Below are 25,669 nucleotides of genomic sequence, written 5' to 3' on the forward strand. Positions count from 1 at the left end.
TTGTTATATGGGCACCACCCCCGTGGTATACTAGATATCACCAAAGAGATCTGGGACGAGGAACCCAATGAGGGGAGAAATATAATAGAACATTTATTGCAGATGCGAGACCGGATAGCCCGGGTCACCCCTATTTTACGGTAACATTTGGAAAAGGCACAGGAGGCCCAGTGAACCTATTACAATCGCCAGGCAAAAGTCCAACAGTTCCAACCAGGGGATTGGGTGTTGGTGTTGATACCTACAGCAGAAAGCAAGCTTTTGACCCAATGGAAGGGGCCCTGTGAGGTGGTTGAACCCGTGGGGGAAGTAACCTACAAGGTGTGGCAACCAGGACGCCGGAAACAAGAACAGATTTATCACATTAACCTCTTAAAGCCTTGGCACCAGCGAGAGGCATATATAATGGCTCAAGAGACCCCAATCCAGGGAAATAACCTGCAGGAGCAGCTCAGGATATCCACTGATCTGACACCAAACCAGAAGAAGGAGGTAACTGAGATAATCAACCAATACCAGGACGTGTTTTCAACCAAACCAGGCGGGACCACCGAAGCATATCACCACATTATCACAGACCTTGGGGGCAAAGGTAACTTTAAGGCCCTACCGGGTCCCAACCGCAAAAAGGAAGGAGATCAAGACAGAGGTAAAAAGGATGTTGGAGCTGGGAGTCATTGAAGAATCCCACAGTCAATGGTTGAGACTGATTGTGTTGGTTCCCAAACCCGATGGCACCACTAGGTTTTGTAATGACTTTCGCCAGCTGAACGAGCTATCAAAATTTGATGCATACCCCATACCCCATATCGATGAGTTAGTTGACCACCTGGGCAATGCCTGATTTTTGACCACCCTTGATTTAACAAAGGGATACTGGCAGATTCCCCTTGTCAAAGAGGCAAAAGAAAAGACAGCATTCTGTGTAGCAGAGGGTCTGTTTCAATATACTGTTCTTCCTTTTCGACTGCATGGGGCACCTGCCACCTTCCAGCATCTTGTGGACAAGTTTCTGCAGCCCCATACCAGTTTTGCAGCTGCGTACCTGGATGACGTAATTATCTATACCCCTGAGTGGGAGACCCACTTGGAAAAGGTGGAAGCGGTTCTGGACACACTAAGATGGGCTGGCCTCACAGCCAACCCAGCCAAGTGTGCTATAGGGCTAGCTGAGGCTAAATACCTTGGCTACATTGTGGGACGGGGCATATTCAAGCCCCAACTAAACAAACTAGAGGCTATCCAAAATTGGCCCCGGCAGAATTGGAAAAAGCAAGTCCGGGCATTCCTGGGTGTGGTGGGGTACTACCGGCAATTTATTCCCCATTTCGCTACCAGAGCGAGTCCCCTGACAGACCTGATTAAAGCCTGGGGTCCGGACATAGTGAAGTGGACTGATGCTGCGGAGAACACATTCACGGATCTACGGACAGCCCTCTGCAGTAACCCCATGCTTATAGCCCTGCACTTCAACAAAGAATTCATTTTACAAACAGATGCATTTGAAGTAGGATTGGGAGCTGTCCTATCGCAGAAATAGCTCAGTTGGGAGAGTGTTAGACTGAAGATCTAAAGGTCCCTGGCTCAATCCCGGGTTTCAGCAGACGATTTTTCCAGAGGGAGGGATAGCTCAGTGGTTTGAGCATTGGCCTGCTAAACTGAGGGTGGTGAGTTCAATCCTTGAGGGGGCCATTTGGGGATCTTGGGCAAAAAAAATTGGGGATTGGTCCTGCTTTGAGCCAGGGGTTGGACTAGATGATCTCCTGAGGTCCAACCCTGATATTCTATGATTCTATAAGATGGTCGGAGACGAAAAACACCCAATTCTCTCCCTCAGCAGGACACTCCTCCTAAGAGAGCAGAAGTATGCCGTGGTTGAGAGTGCTTAGCTTGTGAAATGGGCGATGGAAACACTATGTTATTACCTTCTGGGACGACAGTTTACCCTTGTGACCGACCATGCAACCCTCCAGTGGATGCAGCGAAATAAGAGAAGAGAGCAAGAGTGACCAGATGGTTCCTGTCCCTACAACCTTTTCAATTCACCATACAACACCAGGCTGGAAGCCACCATGGCAATGCAAATGGCTTGTCACACGTACACTGCCTGATGTCCTAAGTTGCCCAACCCTGTGGTGTTGAGCAGAGCGGGGGGATATGTGACAGGGTCAGACCAGATGGCTACAGAAGAGTGTTAGAAGGAAGATATATTAGTCCCAGATTACGCAGGTCCATTTTCCCTGGGTAAGGTAACAAGGGCAGTTCCAGAACAAGAAGGAACTTGCTGGAACAAATTCAGGCAGGCAAGCTAATTAGGACACCTGGAGCGAATTAAGGAGCTGCTAGAATCAATTAGGGCAGGCTGGCTAATCAGGGCACCTGAGTTTAAAAAGGGACCTCACTTCAGTTTGTGGCGTGCATGCAAGGAGCTGGGAGCAAGAGGCACGAGGAGCTGAGAGTGAGAAGTGTACTGCTGGAGGACTGAGGAGTACAAGCATTATCAGACACCAGGAGGAAGATTCTGTGGTGGGGATAAAGAAGGTGTTGGGAAGAGGCCATGGGGAAGTAGCCTCGGGAGTTGTAGCTGTCGCGCAGCTGTTCCAGGAGGCACTCTAGACAGCTGCAGTCCATAGGGCTCTGGGCTGGAACCTGGAGTAGAGGGCGGGCCCGGGTCCCCCCAAACCTCCCAACTCCTGATCAGACACAGGAGGAGTTGACATGGACTGTGGGTTCCACCAGAGGGGAAGGTCTCTGGGCTGTTCCCCGACCCACATGGTGGATCAGCAGAGACTGCGGGGATTGTTCTCCTTCCTTTTTCCCATGCTGGCCAGTGATGAGGTTAGCTGAGTGAACAGCAGGTTTGAGCCACTAGCAAAAGTGGCCAAACTGAGGGCTGCCATGAATCTCTGAGGCAAGCAAATCCACCAAAAGCACAGGACTCACCAAGGCAGAGGAGGAACTGTCACAGCACATTATGGTGAAGTTAAATCAGTGGGAGAATTACTAATAAAAGGAACTGAGAAAGTTAGTGTTAGGAGAAGAATGGATTGGTTTGCTCACTAAAGGCAGCTACTCTCATTTGAAAATAAATGTTTATGTACTTTAGAGGCAATATAGTAATGAGGGAAGAGTATGATGACATTGCTGGCTCATATGTACACTTTTGTCCAGGCCTTGTGAGAGAGTGCTTCATAGTAGCACAACAAGAGTGAAGCTGCTGCAGTGTGAGTTTGATTGGAAGTTTCTGGGTAATTGGAGTAAATACAATGAAATTAAGAAATCTACTTTGAGTGCTTGCTCATGTTGATTCCATTCTAGGTGTGTGCGCGCCCACATGCGCAGTCGTCAGAGAATTTTGCCTTCGCAGTATCCATAGGGCTGGCTGTGGCACCCCCTGGAGTGCCGCACTCATGCGTCGGTATGTTAGGCGCCACTGGTCCTGCGCCCTCTCAGTTCCTTCTTTCCAAAGTTCTTTGTCTTGCCTCGCAAGAGTGTTAGCATTTTTTCTAACAGCCCATTGACTGTCTTCTTTGTATATAGTTAGTTAATTAGCTATTAAATGTTAAGTGTTAGGTGTTAGTTTAGTAGTTAGAGTCCTGGCAGGGACTTCACCCCAGAGTGGGGCATGCTCCATTCCCTGGGCTTTAAACTGTGTTCATCATGCAACAGGCCTATGCCTGTTAGTGACCCCCACAGCAGCTGTTTGAAGTGCTTGGGAGAGTCCCATATAAAGGAGAAGTGCAGGATTTGTAAGAACTTTTGTCACAGAATCCAGAAAGAGTGGGTCATCTGCCTGAAAGCCTTCCTCATGGAGGCTGCACTTTGCCTGGTGTTGGAGCCTTCCCAATCAGACTCTGTGCCCAGCACCTCAGCATTGGTGCGGAGCACTCCGTCAGCACCAGGTTCCTTCTGGCACCATTCCCCCTCGCCAGTGTCCAAAAAGCAGCAAAAGAAAAGAAGCTCCCCAGCGCCATACAAGGAAGGGAAGGGGTCTCTGGGCATAGGTCCCAGTTCAGGCCATGCGCCCTTCATGGAGCTGCAACCGGGTGCCGCTGTGGTCAGACCACCTAGCCCAACTAGGGATCTGCCTCCGACTCCTGGGAGCGGTAGGGGACCCCGGCTCCTTCTGGGGCCTGCAACACCCGAGGCTGCCCAGGTGGCTAAAGACCTGATGGTCCTACTGGTACCGAATACACTGCACCTGGTGCTGGATGTGGCTAAGACCCTGCAACTCATCAAGGGTTGATCTCGGGGTCAGGTGCAGAGGAACCTCAGTCTGGTACGTTCCATGTGTCGCGATCTGGGTCTGTTGATAAACAAAGAAAAATCAACTCTGATACCAGTGCAACGGAGAAAGTTCATTGGGGCAGTCCTCGACTTCACTTGGGCCAGAGCCTTCCTCCGCAAGAGGAGCCATGATAGACCTGATCTCGTACTTGCGGGCTCACCCTCTCACCACCGCTCATATGTACCTGAGGTTGTTGGGCCACATGGCATCCTGTACTTATATGGACTGGCACACGTGGCTCCAGCTCAGGCCCCTAAAGATGTGGTTGGTGTCAGTCTACATCCCCAACAGACACAACATAGATTGAGCAGTCAGGGTACTGGACCACATACTTTCATCACTCACATGGTGGTTAAATCCCATATCGGTGCTGGAGGGAGTCCTCTTTGTGGCCCCATCCCTGTCAGTAACCCTGATCTCCGATTCCTCGGATCTGGGATGGGGAGCCCACCTGGATGATCTCAGCACACAAGGGTGTTGGTCGAGTCACAATTGCCACTTCCACATTAATATCAGAGAGCTCAGAACGGTTCACTTGCTCTGCCAAGCTTTCCTTTCGCATCTGAGGGGTAGGGTGGTTTAGATCCTGACAGACAACACCGCTGAAATGTTCTATATTAACAAACAAGACAGAGCCCACTTGTCAGCCCTTTGCCAGGAAGGTCTTCAGCTGTGGAACTTTTGTTTTCATCATGCCATTCATCTCGTAGCCATGCATCTCCCTGGGGCCAGGACACATTGCCAGTTCACCTCAGTAGGATCTTCTCGTCTCGCCAAGAATGGTCACTCCACCCGGAGGTGGTCAGTGTCATCTCCCAAATGTGGGGGACTCCCCGGATAGACTTGTTTGCATCCATGCAGAAGAAGAAGTGCCACGTTTTCTGCTTGATTTGGGGGATCGACAGAGTCTCTCTGTCAGACGCCTTTCTGCTACCGTGGTCGTGGGCACTCATGTATGCCTTCCCTCCAGTGCCATTAATCCACAGAGTCCTCATGAAAATCAAACAGGACAGGGCAAAAGTGATCCTCATAGTGCTGGCTTGGCCGCACCAGCACTAGTTCAGCCCGCTGCTGGACCTCTTGATGGATGCCCTGCTACAGTTGTTGCTTCAGCCGGACCTGATGTCACAGAGCCATGGCAGTCTTCTGCTCCCCAACCTGGCAACGCTGCACCCGATAGGTTGGCTGCTGCATATGGAGGAGCAGGAATGATCGGCCCATGTCCAACAAGTCCTGTTGGGCAGCAGAAAACTCTCCACCAGGGTGACCTACCTGGCCAAACGGAAGCAGTTCACGTGCTGGGCATTGGACCAAGGTATTCAGCCTGAACAAACCTCACTGCAGTTAATCCTGGACTACTTCCTGCATCTCAAGCTCCAAAGTCTGTCTCTTTCATCTACTAAGGTCCAGTTGGCCGTTATTTCCCCCCTTCCATCCCCCGTTCCAGGGTAGGTCGGTCTTAGCTCATGACTTGACAGTCCAATTTCTAAAAGTTCTGAAGCAACTCTACCCCTCACATCTGGGACCCAGTCCCTCCATGGGACTTAAATCTCATGCTGTCTAGGCTCATTGGCTCCCTCTTCAAACCTTTGGCATCCTGTTCCCTCTTTCTCCTCTCATGGAAGGTCTTAGCAATAACATCTGCCTTCAGGGTCTCTGAGATTAGGGCACTTACCTCAGAGCCGCCCTACACTATGTTCTACAAGTACAAGGCCCAGAAAGCAGCCTCATTCTCAAAAGTATAACATTTGTACTCATGGAGTATTGGAGGCTCAGGGCATTGCTAGTCCTTCCTCATTCAGCAAGGATTGTTCCCATCTAATGGATGTTTGGTAGTCCCATATGATAAGAGATTAGTGAGTCCCAGTTTGAGTTCCCATGTCACAAACTCATCACTATGTTTTGCACTACATTGTAAGCTCTTTTCGGCAGAGACTGTGTCTTACCATGTTTTTGTACAGTACCTAGCACAATGGGGCCCTGGTCTCAACTGGATCTTCTAGGAAAATCTCCAGCCAGGGGAACAAATACTCACAATAAATTTGTAGAAGTTGGCAGTTCTATAATTGTCACACACGTTGGGGGTGAGCAGAAAGAGTTGAAAAATTAGAAGGCAGTCCAAAATATATGATTTACACTTCTTTTAAAAATCTCTTGATTTTTGGTCTAATTTCACTATTTTTAGGGATTCTGGCTCATGATTTTTGGAACTGGCAATACTAAGATTATGAAATAATTTCCATCAGACTTTGCTGTCAGTGTCTTTGAGACTGATTTGCAAGTAAATCTGTGATGAGTGTGGTTTGTTAATTAGGAAAATATGTAAATTGGAATAAACCAAAGCTAGGCTACAGAAATATGAAAGGATGCTTTATCATCAAAAAGAGGTTTTTTTGGGTTGCAGTTTTAGTGAGCTGTTCCAGGACAAAGCATGTTAATGACAGAGGTAGGCCAGTGAGGTCATTGTGATGTCAGTGTTCCTTCTTGTAATCCTGCACATGCTTGCTAGTTTGAAACATTTCATGCTGGGCTGTGATAGAGCAACAAGAGAATCTCATATGCAAAAGCTGATCATGGCCGTAACAGGAGATGAAACAGGTAGGAGGAATCTCTTGTCAGGGTCTTTGAAATAGCAGGTTCTATACTTTATTTGGAAATCCAGAAAAGATTTCATAGTTAGCAGTATGTGGAACTTGTTTTTAGAACTTGTTGAATTAGCTCTTTAATTTTACAGTGTAAAGTTGCACAAATTGGTGCCAATTATTTTTATTCCCCATTAGCTAATGCAGCATTTTAGTGTAAATTAACCATTTTTAACAGTACTCTTTAGTGTATCTTTGTTGTTGCATTGCAGCAGTCTCTTTTCTTTATAAATGATAGGTGCAGCTGGTCTGTTGCTTTTTGGTTGGGCAATAAATAAACTATCGCGTCAGATTATTTTAGCCTGTCAAAACTAAAGTGCAGCTGTAAGTGAAAGATGTGCACTGTTCCAGTTATATAAATAAGCCTTTACTATTCATTACTAAAGAAAATAGGGAGCACAAATGCATCTGAAAGAGCTGTAGTGTTGAGTGTTGTAATGCCTACTTGTTTTTTTCCTCCTCTGTTTAAAATGGTCTGTTCCTCAGCTAATTGAGTTCAAAGAGCTGACGTCATTAGATTTCCTGGAATCGTGTTGCAGTAGGGAACTGGAAAAGTTAAACTTCAAACAAGATACACATTGACGTCAGCTCCGAGTCATGCTGTGATTTAGTCAGTTCCTTTCTGCTTCATCAACCGCTGCGGAGTTGTAATGTTATCTAGTTTGCAGCCTGTATCTACGTTCTGCACTTAGCTGAGTAAAGTTATTTCATATACTTTGTTTTATTACTCCAAAAGTGTAAGTATCTTCTCTAGGTCCACACTTTAGGTTCCTGTGCTCACACAGACAACTATTCAGGAGCTAACTAGAAAGCTTATGGGGGAAAAGTTAAAAACGCTTCTAATAAGGTAGTTACTGCTATGCCTCACAAGGGGGGAGGGATATATAGCCTGTCATTCTTTTTCCTGGATAGTTCTTTATAAGAACTTGACTCTGCCTCCTCTCTAGTGCTCAGCAAGAGAATATTTTTTCAACAGCCTGTTTTTAAAGGGATTTTTATTAGTATGTTGGTCTTATTAAATTGTCCAGTTAAGGTTGATTTACAAGGTAAGATAAAATAGTAATTTTTTAGTAATTCAGTCATTTTATAAATTATGTGCCTGAACTCAGATACAGCCCAATGCTTTCAATGACTGCTTTTTACCCAGTTTGCTTAACTAATTTTGCTTAATCTTAAGGAGAAAGTGACTTGCCTGGGGAAATGCAGTAATAGCATGGATCAGCCATTAGGACTATCCTGGTTCCCAATCTTTGGCTGTTATCAATACGTACCAGAGACCTTAGTGTTTGATTTGAGTTTGGTCTGTCTTGTGAAAAGAATTTACAATAACAGTCTACATTACGTTTCTTTATAAAGTCATAATGAATATTACTGTATTTCCTTAAGATAAGTGAATTGAGCACATACTTTTATTGTGAATCACATTTTTCTGGGATTTTGTTCAGGAAGAAACAGAACACTGTGGCTGTAATTCTTCCCTCTCTAATAAAATCCTGCAGTCTGATTTGTACGGTAGACAAAACTCTTACACTTGCATAGAGTACCATTAAAGACAACGGGATTTCACATGTTTGCAGGGGTCCATCTGCATTGATCAGATTATATTATTTCTTTTGTCCTTTAGGTTGTTGAAATAGTCTCACTGACTCATATTCAATATGATGCTTTGACTTTCTCGGTGATCATACCTGCCATGGAAGTCACCAATAGAATACATGGTGGAGTATCATATAGAGCAGGAGCTGGTGAATCTCTACCACAGGGGGACCAGAAAGACGAAAACAGATTAGTTTAAAGTAAATAATAAACTGAATGACCTTCTTTATTTTGAGGCTTTCCACTTCCACTCTTCCAGTGTTTAATGGATCATCATTATTATTTTATTAGTTATTGCAGGTATCTGTAACACATCCATCACTATGGAATCTGAGCACATTTCACATAGGTTTGAATGGTACCAAACATCAGCATTTCTAAAACATCTCAGTCTTCCTATTAAAGCTTTTCATAATCCATTCCTACCTAAATTTTAAACCTTGCCTTGTGTCCCCTCTTAACCATTTCACTCTGACAGTGAGTCCAGTCTCAATACACAATTTCATTTCTCCCTTCGTGGCTCTGTGCATTTTTCTATATCATCTCAGGAGTAGTAGGTAATGCTGCTCATACCAGCTTTCCAAGTATAATCCTGTCTTTGCTCAAGTTCCTCTTAAAAACCCATTTTTTTGTGAGTCTCACAAGAAGCATGTTTTTTATTTATAATTAAAACACAACCACCACCCCACTCCAAACCAAATAAAGCCATCCCATCCTCTGAATTTCCCAGTGTGTCCCATCCCTTGGGTCTCCCTTTTAGATTATGATATCTTTGGGGACAGGAACTATATTTATTATTGTGCAGTGTATAGCACCAAAGGCTCTTGATGTGAAACAAATAATAATAAAGAATAGAAAAACAGGTGGATATACTTTACATGTACATCTCTTTATGTCACTTTTTGCAGCTTGTCTTTAAGGAAAATGGCAATTTCCTTTCTGGTCAATTCTAATTTTTTGAGACATTATATAAAATGGTTTGCAGATAGAAATAATCACAGCTCAAATGTAATTTCACTCAGTAAAGTACTTTGAAGACATTTACTCTCCTGCACATCACATTATTCTGTTATAGAGTGATGTGAACTAAAAAATGTTGAGGCTTTGTCTGAGTTTTGGTGTAATGATCCGATTGCTAGCTTTGCTGGATCAAAAGAGTTGTTTTCCTCTAACATCATGCTTTTAGAACTCACTGGCATCTATTTGTTAGGTAGGGAAAGACATTATGCTGACCTGGTCAAGGCATTATTATCATTATTTATTTGAATTACACTAGCATCCTCTAGAGGCCCCAACTGAGATAAGGGCTCAATTGTGCTAGAGCCTTGTGTATATATACATAGGGGCAGTGTGTTCGCTGGAGGAGAAAAGGGTGTTTTTGTCTTGCGTTAGCTGATATGAGTTAAAATCCTGGTGAAATAAAAGGCAGTTTATAGTTTACAGGCATTAACAGGTGATCTTAAAGACTATGGGGAAGCCTAGGATTATCTGCAAATTCAAGTAAAAATTACAAACATTCTTGTCTTCACTAGGATTTTGACGCATGCTAGTTAACTAAGATGACACCTTTTTCCTAATGAAGATGCATCCAGTGAAAGTCAATCCCTGCCCTAAAGAGTTACAATCTAAATAAACATGACAAATATAGTGTAGGACCACAGAAGTATTACTCCATTTTAGAAATGGTGAACTGAAACAAAATCCATGTGCTTAAGTATCTCGCCAAATCAGGAGCTAAGTGACTTGTCATTGGTCACACAGGGAGACCAATACTGAGCCTAGATCTCTTGAATGCCAATCTGTCCAGTGCCTTACATACAAGGCCATCCTCTCTTGCTTGAATGTGACCTATGTCCAGTGAATTTTGGTGTGGTCTTCCTAGGAGTCTATTATTTTAAATCTATTTTTCTCCCATTTCACAATTTCTGAGTACTGCTTTAGAAGATCCACTGGTGTGAAAAGATGTGGAAGAAGCCTGTAAGAAGGGTAATTATTTATTCATTTAGTTTTTTCTATATTTTCCTCCATATAACTGACTTCTCTATCTTCCCAACCTGTCTCTCTCTCTCTCTCTCTCCCAAAAGAGTGGAGTGTTGGGAGGGAGTTTTACCTTTTGTTTTGTGTTTAACCCATTTCTGAATTTCACTGACTGTTCCATTATTTGGGTACTGGAATTACTTTTTTTAAGGAAACGCAGTACAAAATTTAATGAGATGTAATAACACCTGAAATTTGATCTTCTGTATTCATCTGCTGTGATGAGGGAAAGTTATGCTCTTTGGTCTGCAATGATATGGAAAACATATCAAAATTAATAGGCAAGAACTTGCTCTTATTTTTAAGTGTGAGACACTCAACATTTAAATGTATATTAATTTTAAATGTTAGACATGCCACATACATTAAGACTTACCCAGCTTTAATGACATTTTAAAGGTTGCCTCTGTCATGAAAGTAGCAAAAGAACATCTTAGAAATGAATGAAAAATTAGAGAAACTAAGAAAACAAAGAGAGAGCTCAGAAAGGGACTGGTTCCAAGTTAAAAACATAAAACTACTTTTAAAATGTGTTGTGTAACTAATGTGTTACAAAGTAGATAGAAGAATGTCTTAGTTGTATTTGTTAGCTTTTGTGTCACCACATCACAAGCCTATGAAATGTTTGATATAATAGAGATCCTGATTAACGTGTCAGACATTTGTTATTTCAGTTAGATTTTGACAGCTTAAGTTTATATAAAGTAAAAAACGTTCTTCTTTAATACAGCTGCCACTGGAGATATGCCATCTTACCAGATACGAACTCCCACCACAGCTTTGCCTCAGGGAGTGGTAATGGCAGCTTCACCAGGAACTTTGCATAGCCCTCAGCAGCTAGCAGAAGAGGCAACACGCAAAAGGGAACTGAGACTTATGAAAAATAGGTAAGAGTGTGTAACTGTAATATAATTATTAGTTACGGCGGCAAAGTGCAAATGTCAGCTACGATTAATCTTCTCCAAAGGAAAGTATTATAATAAATTCTTATTCTTAAGGTATTGTGGCCCATGATTTGATGGAGGGAGAGCAGAACATTCTTAGCTGTTAAACCACCAAGTGTGTACCTACATAGAACTGATGTATAATGGCCAGTAATTACCTAAACCATAAGTTGCTTTTCTTCCACTGAGTCATGAGGAACACCCTTTCCTGCAAAACTGTGTTACTAAATCTAAGCTTTCATTGAAAAATATATTTCTAGCCTTCATGACTGTGAAAATCAGTTTCAATCTTAACTGATCAGAAAGCAATGCAGTGTTGTCTTCCCGAGTCTACAGAGAGCCTGAAACAATAATTCTCAAATCAAAGGCATGAGCTGTCCGACTCATCCCCATGGACTTTTAACACTGAAATATAATTATGACAATTTAAATATTAGTGTTAACTTTTTCATTGCCAGTCATATTTTGTAGAGGTATCCAGCTAGTGTACTTATCACATAGTTATGTTACCTACACTTCTTCAGGAGCCAAAAAGCCCCAGCAATCGTCCACCCCTTTGTTGCTGTTAAATATATCTAAATATAAGATTTCAACATTACATTTACAGTTCTATTCTTTAGTATACATGTATAAACACATTTCCCTCTGATCTTCTCTCAGAGATGATTTCCTAGCTTTTTCTTTGAGTGCTTGTCCATTCCAACCAGGTGTGCATGCGCCACATGCACAGTTGCCGGAAATTTTTCCCCGTCGGGTCGGCTGTGGAGCCCTCTGGAGTGGCGCCTTCATGGCACTCAATATATGAACCTGCCAACCCAGCCCCTCCTCAGTTCCTTCTTACCACCTGTGATGGTTGTCGGAACTGCAAGTGGCTTGCTTACAAGTTCTCCTTGCTTCCCCTAGCTTTATAGTGTAGTTTACCTTAGTAGTTGTTCTAGTTTTATTAGTTGCTAGTAGTTCTGTTAGGAATGGGGAGTTTCCCCTCCATCCCAACCTTTCCCCTTGGGGACCTCGGGGCATGCCTTGATCCCTGGGGTTCAAGCCATGCAAGTCCTGCAATAAGCCCATGCCAACAGGCGACCCCCATGATGCTTCTTTAAAGTGTCTGGGGGAGGCTCACCAAGCCGATAGGTGCAGGATTTGCAAGGGTTTTCAACCCAGGACCAAAAAAGAGTGGGATTTCAGGTTGAAACACTCCTCATGGAGGCGGCTCTTAAATTGCAGCCCGCCTTGGCACGGCAGGAGCCAACACCGAGCTCCTCAGTGCAGAGCACACCAGCATCGGCGACAGAATTGGCACTGCAGAAGATCTCCGAGCAAACAGAGACTTGTGGCACCAAGCTGATCCCCCGTGCCTAAGACTGTGGGAACTGCCCAGCACCGGTCCCACTCTCCAGCACTGCAGAAGAAGCACGCCAAGCAGGGTAGAGGCGGATCTCCTGTGAGACCCTCCCCTGTGGTCTTTGCCAATGGGACGTGTCCCAGAGAGGAACACCCGGCCCTGAGACCCTTGGAGTCAGCTTTGGGAACTTCAGACACGCAAGGAGTACTGTTGAGCCCGGGACCGTTGGACTCCCCAATCCACATGGTGGAGGAGGTGGGGCTGCCGTCCACTCAGGACACCTTCAAGGCTGCGCAGTTTCCGACTCTCTGTAACAAGCCCCCGGCACCACCGATGGTGCTACCCTCCTGTGGCAAACCAACAATGATGTGTTTGGCCGCATCACCAGGTCAGCAATCCCTAGCACTGGAAGCGGGTGCCGCTCGGAGTCCCGGTGCTGGTCCCTGGATCGTCAGAGTCCCACTCCCAGCACCAGTCATCATTGCATCACCGATCTGCGCGATACAGATCGAGGTCTCAGCACAGCTCCCCTTCCACATGGCACCACTCACCTGGCCAGCTCCGAATGGCACTGCCATGGCCCTCTAGATACCGGTCCCCATCCTCAGTATCAGACATGGGGTCTGGCTACTCACACCGGAGCCAGCACCGCTCAACATATCGACGGCCTGATGTGGGTACAATACCATGGCCGCCCCAATTGCAAGGACCGGCACAGTGGCCTTTTTGGACCCCCTGGGCATATCACCAGTCCCCAGGGTACCTTGTCCAAGGGCTCCCAGTCGGTGGCATCTGAGCCCAGGCTCCCGTGCCCAGAGGTGCTGAAGGGATTCCGGTTACAACATCTTCACCAACACAGACCCCTGCCCCTACGGTGAAACAGGGGATTATTGACCCAGAACAGCAGGTCAATCAGCAGGTCCCCATGGACCAGCAGGCCCTAGATGACCTGGTTCCCCCACCTGCATCCCCCTCTTCCCCAGATGAGGCGGTAGTGGGAACTTTTGTCTCAGGACCACCACCCATAGATAATCGCGCCCACCAGGATCTACTCCACAGGGTGGCGCTCAACATGGGCTTGCAAGCCAAGGAGGTGGTGGAACAGGAGGACCCAATGGTGGGCATTTTGGCCCCAGAAGGTCCATCCCGAGTAGCACTGCCACTCATTAGGACCATTCAAAACAACATCAGAACTGTGTGGCAGATCACAGCCTCCATCCCTCCAGGGGCCAAGGGAGTAGAATGCAAGTACTTTGTTCCCTCCCAGGATTACGAGTATCTATACTTCCACCCACAGCCCTGCTACTTGGTGATGTCTGCGGTCAATGAACGTGAAAGGCAGGGGCAGCAGGGACCCATGCCTAAGTCCAAGGACTCTAAAAAAAACTAGACTTTTTTGGTAGAAAGGTCTACACCACGGGGGGCCTACAGCTCAGGATCACTAATCAGCTGGCAGTCCTGAGCAGATATAATTTTAACTCATGGAACTCCATGCTCAAATTTAAGGAGCTAATACCATTGGAGTCCAGAGACGAGTTTGGGGCCATTGTGGAGGAGGGCAAGACAATGGCACAGACCTCTTTACAGGCCTGACTGGACGCTGCTGACTCAGCAGCGCGTACCTTGTCCTCTGGCATAGCCATGAGGAGGACCTCATGGCTTCAAGTTTCAGGCCTACACCTCGAGGTCCAACAGACTCTGCAAGACCTGCCCTTTAATGGGACAAGATTATTCACGGAGCAAACAGACTCCAGGCTACACAACCTAGAGGATTCGAGGGCAATGATGAAGTCGCTGGGGATGCATACCCCAGCTACTCAGCGAAAACACTTTTAAACCTCAGCCCCTTCAACGTCCTTACCAACCTTGCCCTAGGCAAGACTTTTCTATAAGGCGAGGTAGGAACAGCAGGCATAAGCCACCCCAGCCCTCATCTCCAAGCAGGCCTTTTGAAGGTGCACCCGGGGACGACGTGCCAGACTGTATATCGGATCCTCAACTCTGCTTTCGGAATCATCTATCCCACTTCTACTGTGCATGATCCCAAATAACATTGGACCACTGGGTTGTCCACATGGTAGAAGTGGGATATTCTCTCCAATTGTGCTCCTCCCCTCCCTTCCACCCCCCTTCCCCTTCAGGGACCCTTCTCACGAGCAGCTTCTTGTCCAGGAGGTGCAATCACTCCTCGCCATAGAAGCAGTGGAAGAGGTTCCTCAGGAGCTAAGGGGCAAGGGGTTCTACTCCCGCTATTTCCTAATCCCCAAGGCAAAGGGGGGTGTCAGACCCATTCTAGACCTGTGTGGCCTCAACAGGTTCATGGTGAAGTGGAAGTTATGCATGGTCTTCCTGAGCACTATTATTCCTTCCCTGGATCCGGGAGACTTGTATGTTGCCCTAGACATGAAAGATGCATACTTTCACATAGCTGTTCGGCCGGCGTACAGACAATTTCTGTGGTTTGTAGCCAGACACAAACACTATCAGTTCATGGTCTTCCCCTTCGGTCTGTCGACAGCATCTCAAGTGTTCAGCAAGTGTCTGTTGGTTGTAGCAGCCTTTCTCCGCATGAGGCAGGTGCAGGTATCTCCCTACCTTGACGACTGGCTAATCAGGGAGCACACCAGCCAGCAGGTGGAGTCTCAAGTCCGACTAGTCAGAGCAATTTTCAAGAGGCTGGGTCTCCTGCTCAACATGAACAAGTCAACCTTGTCACCAACTCAAAGAATAGAATTAATCGGTGCAGTGTTGGACTTGGTGCAGGCAAGGGCGCTCCTGCCAGAGACCCCATTTCAGACCATGACAGATATTATCCAAAGCCTCAGATGGTACCCAACCACTATCGCAAGTGGATGCCTGAGTCTCCTCAGCCACATAGCAGCCTGCACTTATGTGGTTTGGCATGCCAGACTGAGGCTCAGACCACTTCAAGCATGGCTCACATCTGTATACTGCCTGGGGCACAATAGCCTGGAATCTGTGGTCACGGTGCCAGACCAAGTACTCGAGTCCTTCCAGTGGTGGCTCAACCCTTGCACAGTCTGCAAGGGAGTCCCCTTCAACAGCCCCCAGCCCTCCTTGTCCCTAGTAAGGGACGCATCAGCTCTGGGTTGCAGGGGTGCATCTGGGAGAGCTCCAGACACAAGAATTATGGTTGCAGGATGAGCTCTCCCTGCATATCAATATCAGAGAGCTCAGAGCAGTATGGCTAGCATGCCAAACCTTTCTATTCTAGCTCCAAAGCCACTGTGTGTTGTTAATGACGGACAACACCACGGCCATGTTTTACATCAACAAGCAAGGTGGAGCCCACTCTTCCCCCCTATGTCAGGAGGCCCTTCAGCTATGGGAGTTCTGTATAGCCCACTCCATTCACCTGAAGGAGTTCTGTCTCCCAGGTGTGCAGAATGAACTAGCAGACCACCTCAGAGGATCCTTTCACAATCATGAGTGGGCCATCGATCCCGATGACATATATTCCATCTTCCAAAAGTGGGGTTTTCCCCAGATCTATCTGTTTGCCATCCGGAGCAACAGGTGGTGCCCCATGTTCTTCTCCTTTCAGAAACACAGCCCAGGTTCGATCTTGGATGTGTTCCTGCTCCCCTGGGGAGACCGTCTCAATATGCTTTCCACCATTCCCACTCGTGCACAGAGTACTGCTGAAAATCCGCAGAGACAGAGCTGTAGTAATTCTGCTGGCCCCAGCATGGCCCTGCCAGCATTGGTATACGATGCTTCTGGAGCTGTCAGTGGACACTCCCATCATGTTACCACTCTTCCCCGATCTGATCACGCAGGACCACGGTCACTTTCATGACCCGGACCTCCAGTTCCTCCATCTCACAGCTTGGAAGCTTCATGGCTAAACCCAATGGAGCTCCTGTGTTCGGAACCAGTAAGAAAGGTCCTGCTCGGCAGCAGAAAACCATCCACCAGGGCCACTTATCTGGCCAAGTGGAAAAGGTTCACTTGCTGGTGAGCCGAACATCACATTCCCGCACTCCAGCTGTCTATTCCACTCATCCTGGAGTAGCATCTGCACCTCAACCAACAAGGCCTGGCAGCATCATCCATCAAGGTACACCTTGTTGCTATCTCGGCCTTCCATCCGGGCACGTCTGGACGCTCCATATTCACTAACCCTATGGTAGGATGTTTCCTTAAGGGCCTGGATTGGCTATATCCTTGGGTTAGACAGCCTATTCCAGTTTGGGACCTTAACCTGGTCCTCTCCAGATTAATGGGACCCCCATTCAAACCACTGGCAACTTTCTCCCTTCTCTACCTGTCATGGAAGGTAGCTTTCCTGGTCGCCATCATGTCAGCCAGGAGGGTGTCAGAGTTCAAGGCCCTTGCCTCTGACCCACCCTACACGGTCTTCCACAAGGACAAGGTACAACTCAGACCTCACTGGCCTTTCTCCCTAAAGTAGTGTCACAATTCTGTACTAGCCAAGACATTTTTCTACCTGTCTTCTATTCCAAGCCACACAACAGTACCCAAGAGCAAAGGCTCCACTCATTGGATGTTTGGCAGGCATTAGCATTCTACATTGAATACACAAAGCTGTTCAGGAGGTTGAACCAACTGTTTGTGGCAGTGGCGGACTGCATCAAGGGACTCTTGATCTCATCTCAAAGATTATCTTCCTGGATCAAGGCCTGTATCCACACATGTTATGAGCTGGCCAAGGTCCCAGACCTGCTTCTTAAGGCTCATTCCACAAGGGCACAGGCCTCATCAGCTGCATTTCTGGCTCAGGTCCTGATACAGGAAATCTGCAGGGCAGCTACTTGGTCCTCGGTGCATACGTTGACCTCTTACTATGCCATCACACAGCACGCCAGAGATGATGCAGCTTTCGGCAGAGCGGTGCTCCAATCAGCGATTCCTTGACTCCGACCCCACCTCCAGGGTAGAGCTTGGGAGTCACCTGATTGGAATAGATATGAACAAGCGCTTGAAGAGGAAAAACAGTTACTCACCTTCTTGTAACTGTTGTTCTTCAAAATGTGGTGTTCATGTCCATTCCTATACCCACCCTCCTATCCCTCTGTTGGAGTAGCCAGCAAGAAGGAACTGAGGAGGGGCCGGATTGGTAGGGTCATATATTGAGTGCCATGAAGGTGCCACTCCAGGGGGCTCCACAACCGACCCAACGGGAGCTGCTGGGAGAAAAAATTCCGGCAACTGTGCATGCAGTGCGCGCACACCTGATTGGAATGGATGTGAACAACACATCTCGAAGAACAGTTACAAGAAGGTGAGTAACTGTTTGGTTTTTTTTATAGTGTAGTCATAATACGTAATATGTGTCACCTGGACTCTTCAGAGCCGGGGAAGAATAGGTGCATCTCAGTCCTTTCAAATACTTCAGAACCCTGTCAGCAGACAGGCAGTCTGGAAATCTCCATGGCTAGAAGCATTCAGCCCTTGGAATAGGTCTCCTAAATTGCTAGTGAAAAAGAAATCTGTAGCCTGTGGATCCAGAGTGGTACAGGTATTGGGACCCAGCCCTTTAGGAGATACATCTCTCAGTTCTGTTCCTCCCCAGTATGCTTTCATTGGTTCAGCTCTCAGAGAGTGGTGACCTGTCAGGCCAGGCAGATTGCCCACAATGAAAACTTCCTATACAACTTCAGAAAAAGCTAGTGAGTATGTCTAAGTAACTGCCACACCCTATTTCTGAATGTTTCTGGGTCCTTTTAACTAAGTTTCCCCGCATATGCAGAGACACAGTATGCTAATTAAAATCCATGTCTCCCCTTCACTGCTTCTCTCTCCTTCTTGGGACCAACAAGGTCAGATGATGCAGTATAAATAGGGTTGCTAGTTTAGGCTGGATGTATTCCTGAAGGTTTCGTCACAAGACATAGTCTTTAGTTAAAGATTAATGTGAATTCCTAGAGTCTCCAGGACAATCTTGGAGGGTTGGCAAACATAAGTATAAAGCATGTGGGTTACAGTTGCTGTCTGCTTGCTTCTTTTGGAAGGAAGCATAAAATTATTGCTGTCTGAAACTCGAATATCTGCATTATTTTCAAAACCTCTACCCAAATGTACATCAAAAATATAAATCCTGCAGGATGAAAAATATTTCTGTGATTAAAATCAGTTATTTTCTCTGTAACACAAATTACATTATCTCCTTTGTATTTTTTTAAATATAAACTACATTTAAATTTGGTGGGTGTGTAATGAAATATCTATCCAGTGTGTACTGTAAAAGAAACTTTTATTGTACTCTGAAATTATTGTTGCAGACTGTTACATGGCATGCTGTGAGGAAGATGTTTTTCAAAATAAATAAAACTGCCATAGGATAACTTCAGTTTTGGTTGCTTTAGGTGTGACAGTTGGTGCACTGGGTCACTTTGGATATGTTTTTTAATTTTTTGGGATGTACTTTGGTGTGCAGAATAAGCTAAACTATCTTGCTTTCTTCATTCATTACTCTGACTTCTATAATGGTGTTGTTTTCTCATCTATGGATGTGCATACCTGCTGCTAACCTCAGTGGAATTTAGGTGCATGCACTTAGCAGGAAGAAATAGACCCCTATGTAAATCTCTACATTACTGAATTGCTGCATCCTTTCTTATTGCATTCATGATATTGTGTTGCTCTCTTGCCTATCTTTGTTTTAAATCACTCTGACGATTGTCGTGTTTTCGTACTGCTTCCTTTTCTTTTTAATTCTTTTCTCTTCAGTTTCTGAACTAGTTTCACACCCTCTTCTTCAGAGAATGCAGGAAAGCATTTTTCTTAATATATGATGACAATTTATAACATCATCCCTGTAAATATTAAGGGGTGGGATTCTCAGATGTGCTTAAATATCCAACGAAGTTGGGTGGTAACTCACTCAAGTGCTTTTGAAAATCCTTCCCAAACTGCTTAACTTTTATGTAACAGAATTTTGAACAGATTTATGAAAAGGGTGGTTGTCTTTGCATAAAAAGAAGAATCAGAACTCTATGAGTACAAATGAATGTTTTTAAAGAAAACAATTATGCCCATGTTGAATTATAACTAACCCTAACCCATAGTTTTGCAAAAGTAAGGTCAAGGTTACATTAAATTGAAACTTGGCATGTAATCTGGTGCTTCTACATTAAGTGTTTTGAAAGGTAATTCTGTAACATTTTTGGAGTTAAACTTTTTGATTGCAGAATATGATGCCCCGAATACCTGCATAAGCACATCAAAATGGGATGTAATGGGAACAAAAAAATGCTGTTTTCAGAAATGAAGGCAGTAATTAAATCATAATAGTGCAGTTGAAGGAGGTTCATTAATATCTGATTATTGTCCCCACTGTGTGTGTCTGGGTTCATGTGAGTAAAAGTTCATTCATTGTACTGTAAAAGCTGAGCAAACTATATTAATTAACAAGCTGTTCCTGTTGTCTTAAGTTGCTGTTTAATCGTGCAATTGTCTACAGTTATTGCTTAGCTTTCTTTGTGTCTGACGTATGATTGATTTATTGTGGAATTGTAGGGATTTCAGGTAATTTCACTTATCCAGTCTTTGCCGTGTTGTGGCTGTTCCTGTAGTTATTTGCCTTGTGTTGGTTCTAGGGAAGCTGCTCGAGAATGTCGCAGAAAGAAGAAGGAGTATGTCAAATGTCTTGAAAATCGTGTGGCTGTGCTTGAAAACCAAAACAAGACACTGATTGAGGAACTCAAGGCCCTCAAAGATCTTTATTGCCATAAAGCAGAATAACTGTCTTTGACTTGGACCTTGTTTACTATGAACTTTAATCAAGTCATGAGATGAAGCAATTCTACAGATTGCCATGTGAATTTGAGGAAGGGACACTTGTGACCCTTGTGAACCCAGTTTTGCTTAGTGTTTTCAGACTGATTTGGGAAATTGTTCCAAAATTTGGAATGCTGTCATGGTCTCCATACTATACTGAGCTTTTTTCAATCTGCATTTTCTAATAGCTGCAAATGGCGTTTTTGTTTGCACTCTTTACTTCTGCTTTTTGCAGGGAAGCTGCTAAAGAATGTCGACGTCGGAAGAAAGAATATATAAAATGTCTGGAGAGTCGTGTTGCAGTGCTAGAAGTTCAGAACAAGAAACTTATAGAGGAGCTTGAAACCCTTAAAGACATTTGTTCTTCCAAAACAGATTAGTAGAAATATTTATTATGCTGTGAACTGATTACAACATGTCCAGTTGCTTTTGAAGACAACACCTAGCCAATAAGAATTACGACTTTTTCTTTGTGTCATTTATCTTATTCTCCAACCCCTAACATTCCTGAAATACTTTTTTGCATTTTGTAGATTCTTAGATGTAACTTCATTTTTTTTTTCAAAGGAGACAAATGTTCAAGTGTGTGTAAGATGGTTAAAAGTGCAACATTTATAAGAGCTGTTCCATTGCCCTATATTTGCATTTACTACTTTTTATGTGTTATTGATAGTGTCCTACACACAAAAATATTGTACAGGTGTTTTAAAGTGAATCATCAAAGATAATGCATCCAGTAATACAACAAAATTAAACTACCCAAAGTATCTCAGGAAAGAGTTTATATAAAGTATGTTATGATAACACAAATGTATTAGAATACTAGACTATAAATTAATTTATGGCCTATTTTTCTTAGATGCTTTGCCAAGAAAATATTGTATTGCTGTCACTGAGTGCCATGGTTGAAGACAGTTTTTAATAGAACCATGTTGTTTACCCTTTGTAGCATTGGTTGTTCATTTAAACATGTGGCACGTTTAAACTGTTTTTAATCTGATGGTGAGATCTGAAAAATACCTTGGAGAAGGTTTTAGTATAAACTTTATATAACTTGAGCAAGCTCTTCAATATTATAATACAAATATTTTAAACACCTGGATGAAGTTCCAAATATCTGTTAGATGGCTCCTTGTTACTTATACTTCAAGCATTATACAAAATATCTGATGTATTAGTGGATTATGTATCAGAATTGACTTTGCATCCTGAATGCTAACATCAGTGTTCTGAACTGGACCAAGCTGTTCATTATAATGGGGGCTGAGATGTGGAATCCTTTTTGGTTTTTCTATGAGATGGTAAAAGGGACTGAAGATTCTTTTTTTTTTTTTCTTGGTCAGGGAGGCTCTCAAACCAACACTAGCTCTCTGCTGGCTTATGGTGTTCCACAATGGCCTTTAAGTGAGAGCTGAATGTTTTTTAAAATAAATCCACTCCAAATTGGTTGAGATTTCTGGTAAACTCAACTTTCCATTGTGCCTTGGTGGAAAATAATGCTTAAATTATTACATGTTTACATGACTATTTTATAAAATGGAGACTGTTGTGGGAGTGATCTAATTGTTCAGTGTCAGATCCAAGTTGTGAGTAAAACTGCCCCACCCCCCCATTCAAGTAAATGACAAAACTCCCATTGACTTCAGGGGGCTCAGGATTTCATGCAAGGACTGAAAGTAGGGAGAACATAAGAATGGCCATACTGGGTCAGACCAAAGGTCCATCTAGCCCAGTGTCCTGTCTTCTGACAGTAGCCAATGCAGGTGTTCAAGAGGGAATGAACAGAATAGGTAATCATCAAGTGATCCATCCCCTGTTGCCCATTCCCAGCTTCTGGCAAACAGAGGTAGGGACACCATCCCTGCCCATCCTGGCTAATAGCCATTGATGGACCTATCCTCCATGAATGTATCTAGTTCTTTTTTGAACCCTGTTATAGTCTTGGCCTTCACAACATCCTCTGGCAAAGAGTTCCTATCCTTCCCTATGTCATTGATACCTATTTGTACCACAACCACCGATTCCTCCCAAGCACTACATATAAGTCTATCTAGATGTCTCAAGAGATCCGCAACCTTTGCACCAGACAGGCAAGTCACCATGCAGGTCTCCTGGTCATCACAAACCCAGCTATCTATGTTTCTAATGATTGAATCCCCCATAACTATTATCTGTCTCTTCCTAATAACTGGAGTTTCCTCCCCGGAGAGATATCCTCAGTGCGAGAGGATACCACAACACCCTCTGGAAGGAGGGTCCCAACTATGGGTTTGTTTCCCTCTGCTCCAAAACTTTGGATTAAGTATTTATGCAACCTGATCAGCTAGACTTCAGAGAATGGGATATCCCAGGCAGATACATCAGAGGCCTTAATTCTCAGGGCCCTGATTTCTTTGGGTTTAGAAGCCAGTGTTGAGTAACTACAAGGTTGTGTTTTTGGGAGAAGAAATTTCCATTCCACTGTATCTTCCCAGTGTACACTACTATAATGGAAAACATAAATCATGAATGGGATCAGCAAAACTGATACTTCAAAGTCCCTGAAATGCAAATACCTAGTTTCTTCTCAGTAGAAGGACTGAAATTTTTATATTCCTAAATTCCATCCCCCCATCTTAAACAAATTCTGTGTTCTAGTGTAGTCATGAGCTACTGGTCAATTAGCTCTTGATTCCATGTCCTTTCCAGTGGACCTTGTTCTCAGAAGAGCCATACTCAGCAACATGCTTCAGTCTTAATGTGTACAGTCCTCCCTGCTGACCTGGGGCAAGCCTTTGAGCTCATAACAGACTATGTAGGCAATGACTAAAGTAGTAGGATTCCTGAAGAATAACTTTAAGTTCACTTTCTTTTTCTATGACAATATATTTTATTGTGCTTTCATAACATCTGCAATTAAGATGGTTGGCATAAAATTATAAAGGTTGTGCACAAAGCTTAAACTGATCACCTGCTGGGTCTGGAAGAGCTCCCTCCCTTCACTGTATAGTATTGCAAAATTAATTGCATTGTGTGGTTATGCCAGTCTTTGAACCATCTGATGTTGGCTACTGTTGGAAACTGGAACAAATGGATTCCATGTCTGTTCCAAGTCGGTACAGCTTGTACTATGGGTCCTCCTTTGTTCGAGGTTCTAGAAGACGCATTTATTATATGTTCTGTAATTAAAAATTCATTCTTCCACAGGGAAAATTTTTCGGTAAACAATGGAAGCTAAACCTAAAGGATTTTCTGATAGGTAGTTATCCTTCTGAAAAACTCTCGTTTAGAGATTATTTATTTACTTATCTGCAGCAATGAAAGGTATCATATTTTTATACCTTCAGGAAAAATCCACTTGGCAAAAAGACTGGTTCTTCTAACTGAAAGAGATTAGAAAAATGGAGAAACGTCCTGTAATTTGGATTGGTATAACACAGAATTAATGTTAATTGAGAATTACAAAAATATTAGCCCTGTATTTTTAAAGACAGAATGAGCCAGTTTCAGATTAACACCTCTGACTAGGACAATTCACATGCAAATATATGGTTGCTAAGAGAGAACAAAGATCCTATGACTGTTGGAGAAGGGAAATGCTTATTTGGAAATAAGATGCAAGGATGGGACTGGATAGAACTATATGTATATGCTCCCACAGAAGGAATCTGGGTTGTCGAGGTGATAAAGAAAAAACAGGAACCACAAACTGACTATTCAAAACAGCAAATCGAATCCTGAATGGATTCAGGACACATATAATGAACATTTCATAAGAGACTGTCATATACTTCTCCATGATTACATTTATGTAAATATATTTGTGGAGGAGGTTACAGGGGGACTGATCAAGGTACAACTGAGGACAAAGCAAAAAGGAAGGAATGATATGAGACACCTAAGATAAAAGGCAGATTCTCTAACATGCTCCCTGGCCAAAGAGTAGAGTGAATAGAATAGAAAGAGAGTCAAGGGACAAGATGGACATTCCTGAGGAAAGGAAAAGATTTGTTATTCTCTGTAATGACATGGAATGGACCTATTTGAAATAGTTTTTGAAGAGGGTAAGACTATTAATTTATGTTATGAATGCCATTTTGTTTTAATCTGACTCTCTCTTTCTATTCTTAATACATTTTATATTACTGCAGCCCATGTAGCTTTAGATTACTGTCTGGGAGTTTCATGCAGCCTGTTTTGGTGACATGAAAAAAAAAAGTCTTCAAATAGGTGTCAGTTGTAGGTATGCATGTGTCTGGAAATTTTTGAGTAGGCCATGCATGTGCACTGTGCTCCTGTGTGAATGCATAAAGGGCAAGAACAACTATGACCCTCCCTCAGTTCCCTCTTCCCCCCTACACCCCCCAGCAGTGAGACAGAACCTGGACAATTTCAGACCTGCTAGTTCTTATCTTTGACTAAATCTTATGCAAACCTTCTGAAGTTCTTGAAGACATCTTTGATTACCTTCATCTTTGATGCCTGTGATCATATTGACCCATCTTGAGTCTGAGTACCAACAGCTAGACCTCCCTATACAGACTCTCCTGTATTTACACACTCCCTATATTGATCCTTGCCCTGCACAGGTCTCCTTAATATGGCAGACTTGAAATCTACAGGCTTCAAGCCTTGTCCATTTTTGCAGTCATTCTAGTAATTCCTTGAGCAGATTGCCAAAACTCTGGAGATAGAGATGGCAGATATCAGAAAAATCCCATAAGCTATTCAACATCCTGTCAGCTTTTGGTCCAGCCAGGATCACTCTCCTTATAAGGGGATTACTGGACCCAGCCAAGGATCTGTGGCTGACATCTCCCATGGAAACACCTACTGTGAAATGGGTTGAGAACAGATACCAATTACCTCCATTGGGTTTTGAGAACTTCTGTTCCCACCGCACTCCAGGCTCCTTAGCCACATTGGTGGTACAGGAAATCAAATTTGAGCAAACGTATCCCAAAAGACAAAGACCTAAAAGTACTTGATGTGTCTGGGAGAAAGTCATACTCCTGTGCCTCCCAGCAGCTGCATGTGGCCAACTGACAGGCCTTATTATCCAAGGGTGAAACCCCTC

At 44.1% G+C, this 25,669-nt stretch overlaps 1 protein-coding gene and 1 non-coding gene across 10 annotated transcripts in view; both read left to right on the plus strand.

The window, feature by feature from the left end:
* The window catches only part of CREM (cAMP responsive element modulator), a 73,734-nt gene extending 52,177 nt beyond the window's left edge, over positions 1-21,557 (plus strand). For 3 of the 9 annotated variants that reach the window (XM_073334454.1, XM_073334453.1, XM_073334449.1), the window contains 2 exons: positions 11,294-11,450; positions 20,433-20,933. In XM_073334454.1, the coding sequence (XP_073190555.1) occupies positions 11,294-11,450; positions 20,433-20,577 (302 nt within the window). In that variant the 3' untranslated portion in view covers positions 20,578-20,933. Of the gene's footprint in view, positions 1-5,873; positions 6,887-10,456; positions 10,513-11,293; positions 11,451-20,432 lie in introns of those variants that run through there. The other 6 variants (XM_073334455.1, XM_073334446.1, XM_073334451.1 and 3 more) reach the window with 5 other exon arrangements.
* Positions 1,531-1,603, plus strand: TRNAF-GAA (transfer RNA phenylalanine (anticodon GAA)). The gene has a single exon. It is a non-coding gene; the product is annotated as a tRNA-Phe (tRNA).
* Positions 21,558-25,669: the final 4,112 nt, after the last annotated feature.

Source organism: Lepidochelys kempii, chromosome 2 (genome assembly GCF_965140265.1).
Source record: "Lepidochelys kempii isolate rLepKem1 chromosome 2, rLepKem1.hap2, whole genome shotgun sequence".
NCBI classification, from domain to species: Eukaryota; Metazoa; Chordata; order Testudines; family Cheloniidae; genus Lepidochelys; species Lepidochelys kempii.